Here is a 20,108-nt window from a genome sequence, read left to right on the forward strand (position 1 = left end):
GTTGAGGATTGTGCTCTGATATTGAAACAAACTTGTCTTGTTTGGGTCTCCTTTTACTCCAAATCAAAAGACACTGGTTACCTTCTGATTTCTATTACTTAATCTACTGGCAATTCTGTAGATTCCAACTCGGTATTATTCAGAGAAAATGAGAACAACTGCAGTTAGATAATGAGCTGCCTCATAAAACACTGGAAAAGCTAACGGGGGATTTTTTTTCTCTCTCTAAAGCTTCTGAATGTTTCATCAGTTATGATGGACATTAAGCATAGCATAACCAAAAGTATTCATAAACGCAGAGTCAATTTGGATAAAGAGTGATCTGAAGCTTGTCCAAATACTGGCAAAGATGTGCCAGAAATAGGAGGGGGAAAGCCGGAGGGTTTTATTGTAGATTTTATATCAAGTAAAACTGGGCAGATGGAGCCTCAAGCCATCACCTACTCCCGTTTCTAAACAGCAGGAAGGATCAGCAATACCTGAAACACTTCTTGTGCTCTGACCCCCTCCCCGCCCGTCAGAGGTAAAATCATATATTATTTCTGTTTTTTAAAAACAATTAATATCTTCCTCCATCATTTTGAACAGAATTCCTGTTATTCAAGACCTTGCCACAAATTTTTTGTCACTTCGTATTGGGCAGTCTATAGGATTCATCGTGGTTTGTATGCTGGGAATTGAAATACTAGTAAGTATTTTATCCATAAGTATCAACAGGGTATCTCGTTGCTAGCATTCTACCTCTTTGAGGAATTGTAAGTTTTATTCATGTGCTTGTTTTTCAGTCTTTTGTTGTTTTTGTTTTGTTTTGTTTTTTATTAGGTCTTCAGCTTTTTCTACCGCTCTGCACTTACTATTGGTCTTCTTGTCTTTGCTGTCTGGCCAGTGATCACACAACTGTGGGTTCAAGCAAAGGTACTGTATTGCTTCGCTTAAAAAGAGCATTTTAAATAGCTAACAGCTAATTGCATCTTAGGATGTTGGGACTGGTGCCTTTGGAACACTGCTTTAGATTCTTGTTCAGTCATGCTCTTATTCTGATCTCTGTCATGAGCAGCATGTGGCAAGGCAAGGGAGTTTAATATGATCTGGACAGATCTGTTATACGAGAAAAGTAATAGAACTGCTTAAGAATTTTGGGATAGCTGTGAGTTAGCTACCAGTTTTCTGTTGTTAATGATCACTAAAAAGTGCTTGACTTAAAATCATATGAAATGCACAGCATTTATCAAATTGTCACAGTGGCGAAAGTGTTGACATTCACAATTGGTGAAAGTGCCACCATTTAAGTAGTATGGTAATTTATTGGGGAAAAAAAATCGAAGATAACTGAAAAACACTTGTCAATTCATAACTGTCTGCAGTCAGCTGGCAGACGTTGTTCCTCAGAGGCAGATTCGGTACTGTTTTTCCCAGGAAAAACCTCAACTTTTGTAGATACGGGTGTGAAGTGGCACAACCTTTAATATTAGAGACATTTCTTCTATTAGTTTATTCAAACATCTCTTATTTCACAGGGTACTTGAAACTTAGGGTTCTGGGGCAACATTAACGTTTTAATTAAAACAAAAAAAAAATTAGAGTCAAATTGCTAAGTCTTGCTTTGCAAGAACTGTCAAGGTGGAGGCTTGTATTTATTTATTTACTTTTTTTTTATTGTAATCAAGTAACTTGTCTTAAAGCTGGGTATACACAGAAGATGTTTTGTAGCACTGAAAATTTGCTTTCAGGAACTTGAATCTGACTTGAGCTTGAAAACTTTAAGTGATGCAGTTCTTAATGTTTTTATTTAGAGGAAAATCCCTGGGATAGGTTGGGGTTTTTTTTTCCCCTCCTAGCAAAGAATTGAGAACTACTTAGATGATTATTGTGGTTAAATGAAATGGCACTCAGATTCAAAGACTGGAAAATGTTACCGTATTGCTAGAGAATAGGTGATTAGTTAGTTGCTGCAAACTTCTGATGAGGTTAGTTTTATTCCTTTCTTCCATAAGGTTACTCATCAGCTTTCTGGTGACTGCAATGTCTGTGAAGGCTACACTTTGAGAAAGTGATTTTAAGTATAAGCTTAGCTTTAATTCTTATAGTCTTTGATAAGATTTTGACAGCTGTGTAAATGAGATTTATTTTTTTTTATTAAATTGAAGTGCTGTAATACCAATGACCCTGTGGCCTTTTTTAAGTTAATTTTACTCTTGATAGATGCAGGGTTTTTTGCCTGTGGGAGATGCTTGTAGCTGTTAGTAGTATGCTGAAGTTTTGGGTTTTTTTCTGATTAGATAATGTCTGTCCACCTAACCTTTAAAAAAAATCTTTTTTTTTTTTTTGTTCTTTTAGACAACAGCATTGATCTGGACTCTTCTGTGTGTGCTCTTGGCAATATTTCCTTTAATGCCTGTTGTAGGAAGAGAACCAAACATTTCTCTGGTGTAAGACTCTCATCTTGTTCTTTGAACTTATTTCCCTCTTTGATATTCAAAATTTAGGCTGACTTTTCTTATATATGAAGAATTGTATTATTGAAAGCTGTCTGAGACAGGTATTGAAATTCAGAATTTAAATAACATGATTATAGAGACCTTGGTTATTCACTAATATGAATGAGAATAAACTTTTAATTCTTTTGCCATGTCGATTTGCTCTTTGCATTATTCTGTAATTTCTTATAGAGGGAAACATTTCTCAAAATACAAAAAATTGCAAATTTTACGTGAAAATAAAGGTTATCATTAAAGGAGGAGCTTCACTGGGGTGCAGACACGGTAAATACCACTGACATATGTGAATACGAACATTTATTCAAAAGCAATTTACTTTGACAGCATCTTTCTGAATTCCTTCATCTAATTTTGCATAATCTGTCTTTGAATAGCACTCTGTACCTAATGAAATATTCAGGGAAACAGAACAAATAGGACAGGCAGAGCTGTCGTCTTCCTCGGTGTCTCCTTTGTCTCTTCTTTTTCCATTTCTGCTTCTCGGTGCTGCCTGTCTGATATTTTCTGCAGTTGTTGATTTGCATTTTTTTTTTCTAGTGCTTCTTAGTCATCTGTCCCTCTCCTCTTCAGAGCTACTCTTTCCTTATACAAGCATACTCTCATATCTGGATGCCATCCAGGTGGTCGGCCTGAAGGCGTTAGGTTTGTGGTACCCTTGTAGTTACTGCAGAGACACACTTGAATTGACCTGGATGGCAACGGCTCCTTCTGCTGTCTGGCGGAAGATACTGTGCCACATCAGAGCCAGGGTGCCAGATCCTTGGTAAAATATGGGATTTGAGCAGTAATGTATGATTACAGATAGAATTGTGAGCCCAGATATTTCCAAAATTATTGACATTCTGCCTCAATGTTTTTAACTGTGATTTAAATTTATCTATTGAAAACCCTCTTAGTCTTGATGCTTGAGCATGTTAGAAATACTCAGGACAGATTTGCTTTGGCTGTATCAACAACCTCTTAACTGTATATGCGCATGTATGTATTTCTACTGGTCCAAACTGAGGGTTTTTTTTATTATTTAGAACATTTGAGCACATCTCAGAAGTCAAAATGAAACTAAATTACCTTCAGATCTTTCTCCTTGACACTTATTTCCATTCACCTTACCCAAGCTGTACATATTCCTATTTATTCTTCTAATGAAACATTGTACCTCTGAAACAGTTTGCGCCCATTGGAATCTTGTCAAGGGACTTCTGAAGCTAAAAAGGCTTGGAGCGACAATTAAAAAAATATATGTATATGTGACACTTCAGGTTATTGAATAGAAGGAGATGCTGGGAGAGAAGATAGAGGAGGGAGAAATTAGAATGCCAGTGAGAAATAGATGCATTTCTTGAGCAGTGGCACTATATGTCAGGTCAGGGCTTCTTCAGTACATTAATAAAACTTGTATTGTATGAACAGGGAGCTCGTAACTCAACTCAGTCATAAAAAGGGAGCATACAGGAGGTGAAAGCAGGGTGAGATGGCCCAAGAAGAACATGGAGACGCTGTCTGAATATGCAGGATAGATTAGGAAAGCCAGAAGTTCTCCTGTTGTTGAATCTGGTGTGGGATGTAAAGTGCAACAAGACAGTGTACGGCTGCAAAAGGAAGCCTGGGAAAATGTGGCCCTGCTGCTGACTGGGACGGGCACCTGGTAATAAAGAACATGGAAAAGGCTGAGGCCTTCTTTTGCCTTCATCTTTGCTGGTAAGACTGGCCATCAGGAACCCCAGCCTTCAGACTGCTGAGACCTGTGGGAAGGTCTGGAGCAAGACATAGCCTTAGTGGAAGAGGATCAGGTTAGGGAACGCTTAAACAAATTGCACATGCATGAGTCTATGGGCCTTGATGGGATACACCCAAGAGAGCTAAGGGAGCTAATGTCATTGTGCTAGTCTTCGAAGAGTTGTGGTGACAGTTGGTGGAAGAGGTTCCTGAGAACATCTGCTTTCTTCGAGTCCTCACTGCTATCTTCGGGAAGGGCAAGACAGAGGATCCAGAGGACTACAGGCTGGTCAGCCTCACCTCAATCCCTGGAAAGGTACTCAAGCAACTAATCCTGGAAGCAAACCATTTCTAAACATAGGAAGGACGAGAATGTTATTGGGAGTTGTCAGCATGAATTTATGAAGGGGAAATTATGCCTGACCAACCTGGTAGCCTTCTAAGATGAGAAGACTGGCTCAGTGAGACAGAGGAGAGCAGTGAATGTCGATTATTCTGACTTCAGCAGGGATTTTGGTACTGTCTCCTGTAACATCCTCATACACAAACTGATGATGTACAAGATCATTGGATACTGAGGTGGACTGAAAACAGGCTGAACTGTCCAGTTCAGAGGATTGTAATCAGCGGCACAAAGGCCAGCTGGAGGCCAGTCACTAGTGGTGTGCAGCAGGGGTTGGTATCAGGGCCAGTACTGTTTTAACATCTTCGTTAGTGTCCTAGATGATGGGACAGAATGCACCCTCAACAAGTTTGCAAGTGATACAAAACTGGGAGAAGCGTTTGATGCGGCCGATGGACATGCTGCCCTTCAAAGGGACCTCAGCAGGCTGGAGAAATGGGCAGACAGGAAGCTCATGAAGTTCAAAAAAGGGAAGTGCAAAGTTCTGCACTTGAGCAGAAGTAATTTCCATGTACCAGGACAGGCTGGGACCAACTGGTTTGACCATGAGCTACCAATGTGCCTGTTACAGGAAAGGCCTGTGGTGTCCTTGGCATTACCAGAATAATAATGAGGAAGGTGATTATTCCTCTCTACTCAAGCTTGACGAGACACATCTGAAAGTGCTGTGTCCAGCTCTGGTCTCCAGAAAGAGAGATTATGGACATACTGGACCAGGTCTAGAGAATGGCTATTAAGATGACTAAGGGATTAGAGTATCTGTCACAGGAAAACGAGCAAGAACTGGGACTGCTGATCCTGGAGGAGAGATTGAGAGAGCTGGAACTGGTGATTTTGGAGAACAGAAGACTCAGGAGGATCTTATCAATGATATAAATACCTGTCTGGGAGAGAAGAGTAAAGAAAACAGAGATTCTTCTCAGTGTCCAGTGAAGAGAGAAGAAATAGGCAAAAACTCAGTTACAGGAAATTCCATTTAAACATAAGAAAAAAGTTCTTTTTACGCTGAGGGAGGTCAAGCACTCAGCGGGTTCCCCAGAGAGGTGTTAAGTATTCAACACCAGCTAGACATGGCCGTGAGCAGCCTGCTGTAGTTGACACTGCTTTGAGTAGGGAGTTGGACTAAACTGATCTCCAGAGATACCTTTCAATCTCCGTTCTGTGAGTGAGTAGCCTGCAACTGTGTTCTTGTATTGGTTAGATCATTACTTGAAAATTGCTATTGAGATACACCTACATAGCCTGATTTTACTGAATATGAGGTCTTTGTACATTTTTGCGTTATGCCTGAGAAAACGCAATGAGCGGAGCAGTCACAAATGGACGTTTTTGTCAGTAGTCTCTCAGTGGAGATGTCAAAGGACAAGTGGAAGCGAGGGCTCTGTGGTTTGACTACTTCCATATCAAGGTTGTAGCATGACAGAGAAATACCTGCAAAAAACTTCTGCTGTCTTTACAGTTCCTCTGCTTGCTTGATGAATGAAGGGAGACGGTCAAAGGTGATATTAGTAGTGGTCCTTTAGTGAATCGTCTATTATTTTTGGAACAATGTCATAATTACCAGGTTTACTTAATAATGCCAAGCGCTGTTTTTTCCCCTGTGTTTACGTGTGATGAGTGACAATCTTCCAGTTAGTCTTGCTGTTGCGTTTAAACAAAGCTATGTATTTGGTAGTAACGGTGGTGTAATTACCCCGTTGGATGACAAACCTGGCAAACTTGAAACCGCTAACTTTAGGTCACTGATTGCTGTTACTATTTTGTTCAAAATATTATTTAGAGGTAATTGAAAGTACCTAAAAATAATGGGTGACAGATCAGATATGGCCAAAATGGAGATTTTTTTATTATTTTTTTTTTGTCACTGCCATGAGAAGAGTGTAACTATATTTGTGGATGGCAAGCTTGTATTAAAAAAAAAAAAAAAAAAGAAAAAAAACCACAAAAAAAACCCACAAAAAAAACGCAGCACCCCAAAAAAAGACTACAACCCAAACCCACAAACACACACCCACACAACCAAACAAAAACCAAAACAACAAACCACACTTGACTCTGGATTGGATTTTTCTTTTCTCAAGTTGGATGTTGAAGTTTCCTTAATGTATTAAGTCTTGATACTGGTTGATACTGTAATGAATTATTTCATTTTAGTGAAGAACACTTGTATGAAAATTTCCTGAATCTTTTGATGATACTTCCTAGGATTTTATTGTTCTTTTGTTTGTTTTTACAGAATAGCAGCTGGTTTGCTGACTCTCTTGATTTCCTGCTTCTCACTGGCATCACTTTGTAAAAATGAAAATAAGTACAGAAATAACGAAGATCTGAAAATACATTTTTATCAGGTCAGTTGCTACTTCTCAGTAATTCTGAGTATTTAGAGGGTTTTTACATGCAAATTTTTACATACTTTCTAAAACGCGTTCCTGCCAAAGTCCCAGTTTTCACAAAGTTTTCCCCTTGACTGTTTCAAGAGGAGCATGTGCTCATGGTAATACATGTTTTTAAATATCATAATGCTGTGTTCCCAAAAGCTCATTCTCTGCATATTTATGAGTATTGATACACAGATGTGCGTATGCATTTTGATGCACTTCTCCGAGAATTTGAGAGTTTTTCCTGCTCTGTGTATGTAGCTTGCAGTGACGTTTGCAGGAATTGCATGTGGGTGCTAAGGACAGGCATCCTGGTTCAGGGGGTTCTTTCCAGTTTCTGGCTGTTGAATAACAATGGGAGACTGATATGGAGCTGGTTTGCTGTTAGTTAAATCTTCTTTCAGATGAAAGATGAGACTTTTTTTCTTTATAGCTTCATGAAATAGGTAAATCTTTTCATAGTAGGTGCTAATTAAGTTCTAGAGAGCCTTTAAGATTCTAATAATACCTTGCACGTCTGCTATTCTCTTTTTTTTTTTTAACTTATTACGAGATAATGGTTTTATTTCAGCTTCACTGGTTATGACTTACGTGCTGGAGTTTCTTATTGAGCTAAGCAATGCATTAATTATGTCAGTGATTTAGGTATGGAGCTCAAATGGGTTAAAAGGAGGAGGGGAAAGAATAATGAGTGCTTAAAATGCCTTTACCTGAGCACACACACGTGTATAATGGGCTGATGGTTTCTCTTAACTTTTCCACTTAACAGTGGAAAAGAGGTATCAGTTCCGTTCCTAAGCATTTAGGACAGATATTTCCAGTATATACTCGCCAGTGGATTTCTCACTGGAAAGCCTGAAAGCAAATCGTACTGGATGGGGGAGTGAGAGAGCAGCTGGGTGGGCATCTGGTATCCAGCCAACGTCAATTCACTGCACAACTGCTGCAGCATCTCATGCAGCGTAACTTTGTGGAGAAGCTCACAAGTGATGATGATGAGATAGATTTGTAGTCAAAAAGTAATTCCAGATTATTCTTAAACCAACTTTAGAGGATTAGGAAATTCACTCAGAGCCCTGAGATACTTAATTAGGTGAAAATGTTCTGCCTGCTTGTTCAGGGAGTAATGTCTTCGTTTTTCTCCCAACCTTCAAGAAGATCATAAAGCTCCTCAAATTGCTCCTTAATCAGAGGGTATTTTACGTCAAATGTAAAAGTGTGACATCTAATTACTAGTCTCTATTAGATTTTTATTTCAAAAGCTTACTTGGGAATGGAAAACATGGGATCCACCATTCATGCTTAGGGTAAGGAAAAGATTGGGAGGGGAGATTATTCAGATTTAGAGGGCGAAAAGGAGGCATTACAGAAGCATTACATATGTCCAAATAAATAACTTGCTTTGAGGTTAGGTTACATTTAATTGCTTCAAAATGTACAGGAATATGAAAAGAAAATGTTTCGGAGGGCTAATATTTCTAGGCAACGGAATTCTCTTGTTCTCTTTTACTTTTTGAGTGGCAGTTTTCAGCGGGGACAAGGAAGGGGGTAATCTTCAAAAATGCTGGTTTGGAGCATTTTGAACACAAGAGTTTTGATTTGCAACTCCCAGGCAGTTTTAAGGGTGAGATGAATCATCTAGTCAGATGAAACATACCTATTTTGCAATGACAGACAGTGATCAGGGCACTGACATTCATATACATAAGCACACGTAATCAGGTTCCTGCTTTGCATCTGACAAAGGGTTTCTTAAAAGCAGGTTTTGCCGCTCCCCCATATGTGGTGTTTGGAGGCAGTCACTGAAGGTTATGCTTTCCTCTGATAACATTGTTCCTTGCTAGACAGGAAACTAAGATTGGTTGTTTGATGTTTCTTCATTTTGGGGAATGAGATGAGAAGATAGATTAATTTGCTGCAGGTCTTTGTGTGCCACTTTCCTGGCAAGTATTGACTGAAGTGGGAGGGAAAATATGACGACCCTTCCTCATACTCTTTATGGTTTGTCTTGAGGATTTCCTTAAGCACTCTGCTAACCTCTTATAGGTTCAGCTCTGACTAAAAGCCTTTGAATTGCACAATGGAGAAGGAATGGCTGACATTTCTAGGTTTCTTTTTTTTTTCTTTTAGCAAAAAGCCTACTGTTGGGCTAAACTTCCCTGATCAGGATCCCCTGACTTTTTTCTTTTTTTAATTTTTCCCCCCACTCCTCTGTGGTTTGGTAGTGTCTGTGTGCAAGAACCCTCTTTTAAGTCTTTCATTTCACCCATCTGCTTATTTGGGATGAGATACATCTTCATACAAGAAACAAGATAATACTTCCGAAAGACTCAGGTAGTTCTTATTGGCCTGAGTTTTTCTTTGCAACTTTGTTATTTTGGAATTGCATCTGAATTGCGCTTCCCTTTTCAGTTCTCTTCCAATTTCAGTCAGAGAAAGAGAGGGATTCAGCATAGTCTAGGCTTTTTGTTGTGCTTATAAATAATGTTTTTCTCTTCTGAAATCAACTTTTTTCTTTCTTGTTCAAATGAGCTTCCTTTTCCATCTGGGAATTAGCCTATAGTGAAAATATCATGCCTGATAAGGAACAAAGTTTGTTCCATTACATTAATTGCTCTCCTTTTGGTCAAAAAAAACCCAGAGTTGGCAGAGAACCTCAGAGTAGGCAAAAAAACCCCACCAGTTTGCATGTAGTCCTCCAGAGAAAAGTTAATTACCTTTGATATACACCTTAGCAAATGAGAATGAACTACATACCTCTATGGATCTGAGAGGCCTTTCACAGGCTACGCATTTATTCACTGATTTTTGTACCTACATACTATAGGTCTCCAATGTGCGTATAAACCTTAAAGAAACAAAAAAGCCCCAGACAACCAACCAACATGATCAAAATTATTTTTCAGCAAAAGCGTATAAAGACAGACATTTTTAAAAGTGCAAGCTTGAGTAACTTCATATGGTTACGTTTACACTTCTGTTACAACCACTTCAGTTATGTTGAGATCTGATTTTGAAGTTTTGATGCGTGTCACTGTTTGCTTGAGGAAGAAGATACTAATTACACCCTCACAGTTTCTGAAAATTGCCAAGAGTTTCTCAAGTTTTCTCTTGATACTGAAGCAGCAATAACATTTTTTGCTGAATTTTGTTTGCTATGGCAAGGAGAGAATTGTCTTTTGGTTAATGCTACTTCTATCTTTGAGAAGTCATTAAGGCTTCAGGAACGCTGAAAACGGGAGTTATCTCTAATCCATCAGCTAGACTGCTGCAGCACTTGCTATACAACTTAATGTTTGGTTTTTTCTGGAGTAAACACCAGTTTCTCTTTGCCAGCAGTTTCATAGGTGAAGTCCAGTTTTTGCTGCACTACCAGAAGCACTGCTGTTTCCGTTGGTTGATAATGTTGGGCCAAGTTGTTATTCCTAGGAGGCCAGAGCTTCATCTGGGTCCCAGGTGGTCAGTTTATTAGCTTTCTCCTCTAAATTAGGAGGAGAAGTAACCAGTAGGAATCCATGTCATATCGGTGGAACTAGAGGACTGGAGGAGTGTTTTCACGCAGCCTTGTGTACAGTCCAGCCGATGATGCTGGTTCTCCTACCATTCTCCCCATTGGTTGTTATCATGTTAGATGCTTAGGAGAGCTCCCAGCCAGAGCTGCTGGCGAAGAGGTGCTGGAACTGCAGATGTCACCTTTCGTGTTTCCTCTTTCAAGCTGTAGATGAGTGTTTCTCAGAGGCCAGCTCTTAAGCTGTTTAAGAATAATCTCTGAACTTCAAAGAAGGTTGTGAAGGGGGAAAGAAGACAGGTTCTTAGCTGGAGACGTCGGTTTGCATCTCCAAGTTGCGTCTGCACTCTTCCACAGTCCTGGAGTTGCTGGTGAAAGCTGAGAGCAGTTTGTACATTACTTAAACTGCAAACATAAGAGCCGCAAAAGCAGATGCCAGGTCCTTCACTGAACACTGGCATAGATCTAATAGCAGCAAATTGGGTTCATTAATGTGCCCAGGTCATCACAAGTCTTCCAAGGCACAAGGTATATTATGGGAGATGACAGAAAGTGAGCGCAAAGTGACTTCATCAGTGGCTAGGGGATAGCAGAGGGATTACGAGAGCTCATGACACTAAAGAACTTGAAAAGATACACCAAAGGGGAGACATCTGGCCTGAATACGGCAAAAGCATCCCAAATAAACATCAGAGGTCTAAAGAGGCCAATTCGCTGGGCTTTTGGAGGTTTTATGCTTCAACCTTGCTTACTGATGTCACACAGAGATACAAGTTACTTGTTCTTGTGGCCTGAAATTAAATAGAAGCAGCAGATACCGAGCACCTGTGAAACTGGGCCAAAGAACAATGCTGATTGCTAAACGTGTCCTCTGGGCAGGTACCACTAGGTATCACTGTGGGTTATATCTGCCAGGGCAATGGCAGCTATTCATATGGTAAAAAGTGACAGATGTGAACACTGTGTAGTTGCTTTGGACAAAAAAAGCCACAACAGCAATTATATCTTGTAATGTAGTTTTAAAGGATGTGTTTGCAAAGTACTGTGCATACTTGATTTGCCTTTTAGTGGAACTGCAGAGCTGTGAATAAATAGCAGTAATTGAAAATTTGGCTCAAGCTTTTTCTTGGATAATTGTAATCTTTCAAAAATAACTGACTCATGGGGTAATTTTCCTAAGGTTTTTTTGCACCTACGTGATGACTGAACAGTGTCTCTTGAATTAGTCAAGAAAAAAAAAAAAAGACCCTCTCCAGCTTCGCTGCTTCTGTAAGATGAAGGGCTCTGTCTGAGGTGGTTCAGACAACTTCATTTGAACAGTCTGCTAAGATTGCAGCTTCTTTCCATCTCTTAAAATCCACCTCCAATCTGCTCTACTGCTGCTGTGTCCTCTTACAGGAACTGTGCTGCCCGTGCGAAGCTCTTGCCTTAACTAGCCTTCCCCTTCACCCTGTACCTGATCCTGCAGTGAAGCCAGAGGTTCTGCTGTTCTTTGTGGTTGCTGTTTGAGGACAAGTGCTCCTCAAAAAATTGGAGGCGTGCGTTTTCTGTGGTTTACATAAGCGTTTAAGGATTTACTCTTGACAAAGAGTATATCGTGTCAAATCAGTGACCCAGAGCACTTTTTTAAACTATTTAAAAATAGCACAAATAAATAATAAGATTAAGAAAAAAAAACCTAGAAGGAAGTTTTAAAAAGCATAAATTGTAAAAAGCTAGAAATATTCTACACTACATGTCAGACTTCGTGTTCTTATGTCGATTCAGGTGAGGTGTTTATGCAACTCTAAAGCATATTTACTTATTTAATATGGGATGACAGAGTTCCATACACTAATTATGTGTTTCATTGTCCGTTTCTTCTTTCTAGGTGTTGAGCATTGCACTTTCGACATATGTTGTGAGCAGTACCCATGACAGTCTTAAGAACAAGCAGGGATTGCCTGTATTGAATCAAATTATTAGCTGGATGACTCTAGGTAAGAACGTGTTCCTTCCCAAACTTGTATGCTGATAGTTCGTGGGGTTTGTGGTTGGGTAAGGGGGTGGTGATGCTTTTTTATTTACAGCTTACTTTTGCACATATTCCTTTATTTGACTCCTAATAGTTCTTATGTGTGTTCACTATTCTTCCCTAAGTGTGTTTTTTTGAGGAATGTGTTAGAAAGTCTTTTAAAATATTACTTCTATGTAGATTTTTAATAAAAGACAAACAACTTTGATTTACAAGCAGCTTTATCTTTTATTTAGAATATTCTGAATATCTTGAAGACCCCTTTTAGGCATATAGTGTTATGAATTCCCTTTTTATTTCACTTGGAGCCACATAAAGGGTGATCTGAGATGTTCTGCAAGCAATCCAGTTAAGGATAGGGAAGTGAGGAAAGATTGTTGCTGTATTTCAATAGAAATTTGAAATTGCAGGTGATGGCGGAGACCATTGGGATATGGAAGTGCTTTTCAGAGCTGCCTTGCAAAATACCTGTGAACTAACGGTGCTAATGCATGTTTGATATCTGTTAGAACCTAATTATTAAAGAGAAAAAAACAATTTACAACTCTATGGAATTTTCACCACTCTAAAATCTTAGGATGATTAAACCAAGCAAATGTAATTATCCCTGGTGTTATGGAATACAGTAAAGCAATACCTTTAGTATTTCAGCTCTAAAATAATCTCTGTAGGGGGCTCCATTAGAAAATGTTAGGCATTGTTTATCCCTGAGTGATCTGGAACGTGGGTTTTGTTTTACACCAAAACGTATCCCATGCAAAGTTTGATAGCAGTTCTTTGCTAAAAGTCAAGACCAGGAATTTAAACATTGCTTAAAGGAAGAATTATGACTCTTGTTATCCAGTTGCTGGAGGTCTTATATATTGTGTACATTTCTGTGCTGCTGACATTGTTTTAACTTAAGCAGATCGTGTCAGTTTTAGCAATCCTGCTTCTGTTTGAGTAAACAGAGTCAAGATTAATACAACTGGTTGTGATCAGTGTGTGTGTGAGCAACGCTCTCTTTGTAATGTAGTTTTCTTTCAAGCTTTTTCCTTTACATCCTGCTTTCCTAACTCTTCATAGCCTTCAAAGCTAAGTGGAGATTTCTGTGTGGATGAATTCCTTGCAGTTGTAAAGTCAATGAAATCAGTGATGTCCTGCCTGGCTTACTGGAGCAGGAATTGAGGGTAAAGGTTATCTTTCTCTCCTGTATAAGCGTGAGACAAAAACATTTTTCATCTAAGAGATGATTTGGCCAGTCAGAGAGGTCTAGAGTTATGAGGAAAAAGTACATTAGAAATTCTCTTTGCTCTGGGTGATGCTTCTATGGTAAAAATAAAGCTAAAAGTGAAGTAAATTGTATGTACCCAAAAGACAGTTCGCTGCCACGGCGGTATTCAATATTTTAGCAAAGACTTTCAGACTGGAAGTAGTCCTTTTAAGTGGATATGATATACAAAGTAGGAGCTTTATGCATTTTTTGAAGTTGCTTTACATAATTAAACACAGAACTAAACAGGTAAAAAGCTAAGACATCCAACAATGTGTCCTCAATGCTCCTGTCGGAGAGAAAGGCCTCGTCACCAGCATAACCACGACTAGCATCTGCCACAAACGTGGCATTGTAAGAATTAAGATACAAAGGTCTCTACTGTAGCTTTTCCAAGGTTGGTGGCATTACAGGTGGTGAAACTCCTCTTCATCTTTATGCTTATTTGTGGAAGAATGACACTGTTACTTGTTGAACTCTCATTGTGCACCTTGTATGTATTTATTTAATCAGAAATACACAATTATCAGTATGTGTTCATAATAATGATAGGCTGGAAATGAGACTTCTGAAGTTTTCCAGCAAATTGTTTCCCCCTCCCCAGGTATTCATTCTCATAAATATGAAGCCTACCGTGTTTAAAGTTTTAATTTAGGCCTAAGATTATTTGTTTAAGGAAAGGCTGTTTTTTGGAGAACCAGGCAAATAAATTGGTGATGGTGGGTTTCTGCAGGCCTGTGTCCAGCTGGCTTTAGCTGTGTACCTTACCACAAATGTAGAGGTAAAACTGGGAGTCATAACGTTAATCCAGCTGCTATCCGTGTTCTTCAGAACCATCTTTATCTTAGCAGATATTTCTAAATGTATATTATGTTTTAAAGTTTTCATGAGTGAAAATCTGTCATAGCAACTTGCCATATTTTGAGGAATTTGGGGTCAGGACTGCGTGCAGAGGACACATACAGACATTTGTATAGGTCAGCCAGAAACTTGCAGGTCTTTTGATGGTTAATATCTGATGCGTCACATTAGAGATGGAAAGGAATGGCTAATTATCATCTACACCAGCTACTCATCTCTTCTCATCTGTGATTGTGCCCAGAGAGCAATACACATCTGATCTGTTGAGTGTCATTCACAGAGGCTGATTGCCACACTGAATTACTTTTCAGCTGTTCTGACTTGTGGTAAGGTCCCTGGACTTCCTCCTTGAGCTGGCCCTTCTTTAAGTATAGAAAGTGACAAGCGATGCTGAAAGGTTGAAGCACCCTCAAAATGAAGTCACTTATTCTGTAATTGTAGCAGTGGCCAAGGCCGAAAGCCAGAAAATAAAACATGCTGACCCACAGGATTTAGAAACAGCCTCATCTCTCTATTGCCGATACGTTTATTGTAGATACTGAAGTATACTATGACAATAAAAATAAGTGAGCACTTCCCATATATTACAGTTTTATTTTAGTTCCTTAATAGAGTGATTACTAATTATGACATACTGTTGATGCAGTCTTGAGTGACTCAGTAATGTGAGGGCACTATAGCACAATGAAGAACCACACCAATGTTATTTCTCAATGCACTTCTTTATAAAGACATAAAATTTTCATATTAAAAAAATCAGGTTTAAAAATGAAATCACAGCAGTGCTTTTCTTTCTCCCTTTTCTTGCTTCAAGCACTGGCCACTTTTCGTCTGCTTTTCTTCCTCTTTACTCACTCTTCCAGTAGCCCATTTCGTCTCTTCCCAATTTTCCTCACCTCCTGCAAACCGCTGGGCCCTGTCCTCGCCTGCCGAAGTTTCCAGCTAGTGGAGTCTCTTTAGGGGCAGCACGGACTCTGCTAACCAGGGCTGGCCTGGGCAGTTGAGCAATGGACTGCACTAAGGATTGACACGGAACTCTTAAGATCCCCCACCTGCATTAGAGAAATGCATTACAAGTTAAAGGCAAGAGGCATGAATCGCAACTGATAGGTCCCCTGTAGTTTCTTAAATATTCCTGTTTTAAACCTCTCAAGCAGAGAAGCTAATAAGTTGATAGTTTCTGTATCTGTTGTACCAGTATCTTCAGTTGCAGCTCAAAATGTGGCAGGTTTTCTAATCTAATCCAGTGGAGCAATGGCTCTGTAACTGCAGTCTTTCAGCTTCTGGAGGTCCTGAGGGCCATGATAAGTGGGTCTTAGAGTTGTATTACACACTCAAGTTTGACATTTTTTTGGGATAATGCTTCTGCATTCGTGAGAAATTATTAAGGTTGTGAACTAGAAAGCCAGGGAATTAGCATGATAGAGGAAAAAAAATTACTTTTAATAAATATTAAATGTTCCAAACATGGGATTTTCTTTAGCAAAAGTAATGTCTGAAAAGTGGGGCATATATGACTGGTATTGAATTTCTGTGCATAAAGCCAAGTCAAAATTTGAAGAACATTCTTTTGTTAGGATGAAATCTTTCGCACATAGTGACTGATGGATCTCTTTTTATTGCAGTTTCTTCCTCGGTGTTGCCGTTACTGAGCCCTACGTTTCTCTTTCGGCGACTGCTCAGCATACTGCTTTCCCTGATGTCTACCTACCTGCTCCTCAGCACAGGGTACTTCTTGCTTACTCTGTTTGGACTGATCTTATATATGACAATCAAGGGCTAAATATGGAACTGTCTGCTGAATCTCATGAACATTTCTGTCAAAGGTGTAACGTGTGCTTCCTGCTGTAGTTTCACTATTTATCTCCTTGTTTAGTTCCCTAAATAAAATTCCAGGGGAACTTCTATATTTCTCCTTGTATTATAAACAATCTGTTTTGTTGACATTCCTTTCAGCTAGAACAAGCAGTGACTGGAAGGGTAGGTATTCAAACAATGTTGCACCAAAATAAGAAAATCTGTTTTAGTTTACGTCTTTTGTTGTTTTGGCATCTGCTTTTCTGCTCACAAACAAAGGGAAATAACTTCTCTCCCAGCTGCTCATCATTGGTGTCCAGTTATGGCTTAAATGATACGCGACAGGAAACAGGTAGCCCTAAAATGAGGGGAAATTTTATTCAGAGAGATTTTCATGGAAGTGACTTTTTGCAAGGGGATGCTAGTCCCCATAAAGAGTAGGCCTTGCTTCTTTTCATATAAAAGACAAAGTTCTCAGAGCTTGTAAATGAAGAAAACACCGTGTCAGCCAACACTTTTTTCTTCCCAGACTCAGTAGCTCTTAAAAGCATAATTAATGGGGAGTATAGGAACCATTCTTTCCGCCTCCCCTCCCACTTACCCTCTGGATTTAATTACAGTGAAAATTAAGTGGAATAAAATATCTTGCAGCAGACATTTTGCAATAGCTGCCTCTTGTGGATCCTCTCATTTCAGATGAAGCCTATCTCGGTTTTGTTTTTGTTTTTGGTTTTTTTTTTTTAATCTCCTTCCTTCCACTATCCCATTAAGATTTTGATCCTAATCTTATTCCTGTCCCCACACACACTCTTACACTTGACCTTCTTAGCCTGTCCTGGCTACTGGATAAAGCATTAATGTTGCGTTTTCTCAGTCTGGTAACCTTCCTCTTTGTATCTTGGCCCTGCACCAGACCACTTACATGTTGACAGCTCTCTACTCTCTTCCTACAATGTTCAAATAGACCAACAAACTTTGGAATAATTCTTTAAAAACAAACAAAGCACGATGCTCAGTGCCAAAGGTATCCAATGTTTCTCTCTTCAGTGCTCTGTTGTACTGTGTAATGAAAACCCAGTGCCTTGCTTAGGTAACTACAGCACCTCCCTAGGTACAGTTAAGTGGATGTATTGAAGCCAGCTGAAAGAGTATGGTTGCATGCAACCAGTTGTCACTGACTCAGTTGAAGGCATTCGCTGGCAGAGCACTGGCACAGGCTGCCCAGAGAGGTGGTGGAGTCTCCAACTCTGGAGACATTCAAAACCCGCCTGGACGCGTTCCTGGGCAACCTGCTCTGGGTGACCCTGCTCTGGCAGGGGGTTGGACTAGATGATCTACAGGGGTCCCTTCCAACCCCTCCCGTTCTGTGATTCAGTTTGTAGGCAAGCGTAGACCACTCTGAGGCTTGCAGGTGATTTTTTTACTGACAACCCAAGCGTTGTTATCTTCATATTCATTAGCTGCTTGTAATTCTGATAATTAAAGCAGAAATGTCTATCCGAATTTTTTTATTCCGGTTTCAAACTGCTTTGTTGGCTGTGTTAGTGAGGAGAGACAACACAGAAACAGTATCAAGATTAACTGCAATAATTTTCTCATTTTTAGACAAGTCTGTGTCCAAGATGGAAAAAAGTAAAAAGGGAAAAATACAATCTTGTCATTATTAGTGTCACAGTCAGTGTCAGTATTATAATTCTATCCTGAAAGAAGAAAAAAAACCTGCAAGGCACTATGAAGTGCAATTGAGATCTAGAGGGGCAGGGAGAATAGTATTATCCAATGACAGCCTACACCCCTAAGTCATCCGGAGGTTTTAATCTCTCATGTAAGTATCCTCATAGTTTGCGGTGTTTGAGCGCTGTAGAAGCCAGCAGTGCTCCTCTGAGATCAGGGGTGTAGCTCGAATAGCTTAGCTGCCTTGGTTAGAATGTGACTTGATGCTGCTATTGCGATGGATTGGTATGTGGTAAAGAAAAGACCATTTGACTTCAGTGAAATGTAATGCTTTTTTTATTTTACAGATGCCAAATGTGATTTTTTTTTTTCCTGTTTCTTTTTAATTTTATTCCAGTTTTGTTAAAATTAATCATGACACAAAGGGCAGTCATCCAATGTTGTGGCAGCCATCAAATAAGTAAATAGGTGCAAAACATGACAAAGCTGAAGCCGCCTCTGCTTCTCCTACTGTTACCATTTAATTACTTTATGGCTTTAAACTTCAACCAACTGTTGGTGCTCTCAGAAATGGGGAGAGAGGGGGAAGAACGCCACTAGGTCTTCCGTGTATCATTTCCGTAAAGAAAAAAGAAAAGAAACATGTCAGTGTTTTATGTTAAGCTGTTGTTAGTGACTGCCCTTGCTATGATTATTATGTTGCTCTTCAGGTATGAAGCTCTGTTTCCACTGGTGCTGTCCGGTTTGATGTTTGTGTGGATAAATATGGAGCAAGAAGCACTGCAGCACTATGGTCTTTCGCTCAAACAAAAGGTAACAGCTCCAGTTAGCTGTGTCAGGTTAATTATCAGCTTTATCTTTTTATTTTTTCCTCTAGGATATAATAAATGTTCTGAGTGGTTTTTATAGAGGAACACTTTGTATTTCTTTAAGTTCGGGAAGCTAGTATCAGCTGTTTTATGAAATGGTAATGTGACCTTGTAAGAGAGATTTATAATTGATGTTATTCAAGATATTCCACATTAGAGCCATTTCTAGGAATGCGGGAAATCAGTTTGACATAGTGGTATGTTCTGTAGGCTGCAAAGCTCTGTTCATCAAGTGCCGTGCTAATTCAGCATAAGGTACAGTAACTCTCTTTAGAGTACAATGTCACTGTACTTTTTTTTTTATTTATTCTGATGGCAGAGTCACGAATGTCCATGAGAGGCTGAAAAGACCTCTCTTTCTTCAAGGATGGTGTTTTATTTATGGTTAGACAGACAAGGAGCCAGAGACTAAATTGGAACTAGTACATTCTCCGATTTGCTCAGAGAGGGAGTTTTATAATAGGTATCAGTGCAAGTTCTTTCACCCTAAAATTTAGTATATTGTGTCAGCAATTTTCAAAGCCCATGCTGCTCGCACTGCTACTTAGCTTTTAGACTAGGTCAAGGGTTTAACAAACTGTGGCTGTGCCATTGATTTGGTTAGATTGATTTGGTTAGGGCTGTCTGGGTGCTCGGAGTCAGGCAGGGGTGCAGCACAGCTCTCCCTCGCTTCTCCCAAATGTGCCGTCTTTGGTGCAGGTCACAGAGAACCTGGGTACAGATGCATTGGGGTGGCCAGAGTCACCTGTAAGAGAAGTGGTGGTTCGCATCTTTCCTTCCTTTCGCAGCTCATAATAACAAGGAAGAATTGCCAGGAGGTAAAATCTGAGCCCAGGCAGTCACCAAAGCAGACCTGACACATACTGTGGTTTTGTGGTTCTCCTGCAAGGGACACAGTTTTAAAACTTGAGAGAGAACAGACTTTACCAATTCAGGGCTGAATATCAGAAATGGAAATGGGAATCACTTTTTATTTATGCTATGTATAGTTATGATATTTTGTATGAGCATGTCCTGTAGTATCTTAAGTGGTAGGGAAGGAATCTGAATGTAAAAATATGTACTTAGCATGAAGCCATGATTTCAGATGGAGGTTTCTAGTGATGAATACTTTATTAATCAAATGCAAATGAAAAAA

General features: G+C 39.5%; 1 protein-coding gene across 2 annotated transcripts in view; it reads left to right on the plus strand.

The window, feature by feature from the left end:
• Window positions 1-20,108, plus strand: part of PIGN (phosphatidylinositol glycan anchor biosynthesis class N) — a 109,547-nt gene that overhangs the window by 70,370 nt on the left and 19,069 nt on the right. For both annotated transcript variants that reach the window (XM_063326064.1, XM_063326065.1), the window contains exons 16-22: window positions 589-688; window positions 823-915; window positions 2,338-2,429; window positions 6,854-6,965; window positions 12,374-12,482; window positions 16,256-16,358; window positions 18,812-18,914. In XM_063326064.1, coding sequence (XP_063182134.1) covers window positions 589-688; window positions 823-915; window positions 2,338-2,429; window positions 6,854-6,965; window positions 12,374-12,482; window positions 16,256-16,358; window positions 18,812-18,914 — 712 coding nt within the window. The remainder of the gene's footprint in view (window positions 1-588; window positions 689-822; window positions 916-2,337; window positions 2,430-6,853; window positions 6,966-12,373; window positions 12,483-16,255; window positions 16,359-18,811; window positions 18,915-20,108) is intronic.

This window comes from Chroicocephalus ridibundus, chromosome 2, assembly GCF_963924245.1.
Source record: "Chroicocephalus ridibundus chromosome 2, bChrRid1.1, whole genome shotgun sequence".
NCBI lineage: Eukaryota > Metazoa > Chordata > Aves > Charadriiformes > Laridae > Chroicocephalus > Chroicocephalus ridibundus.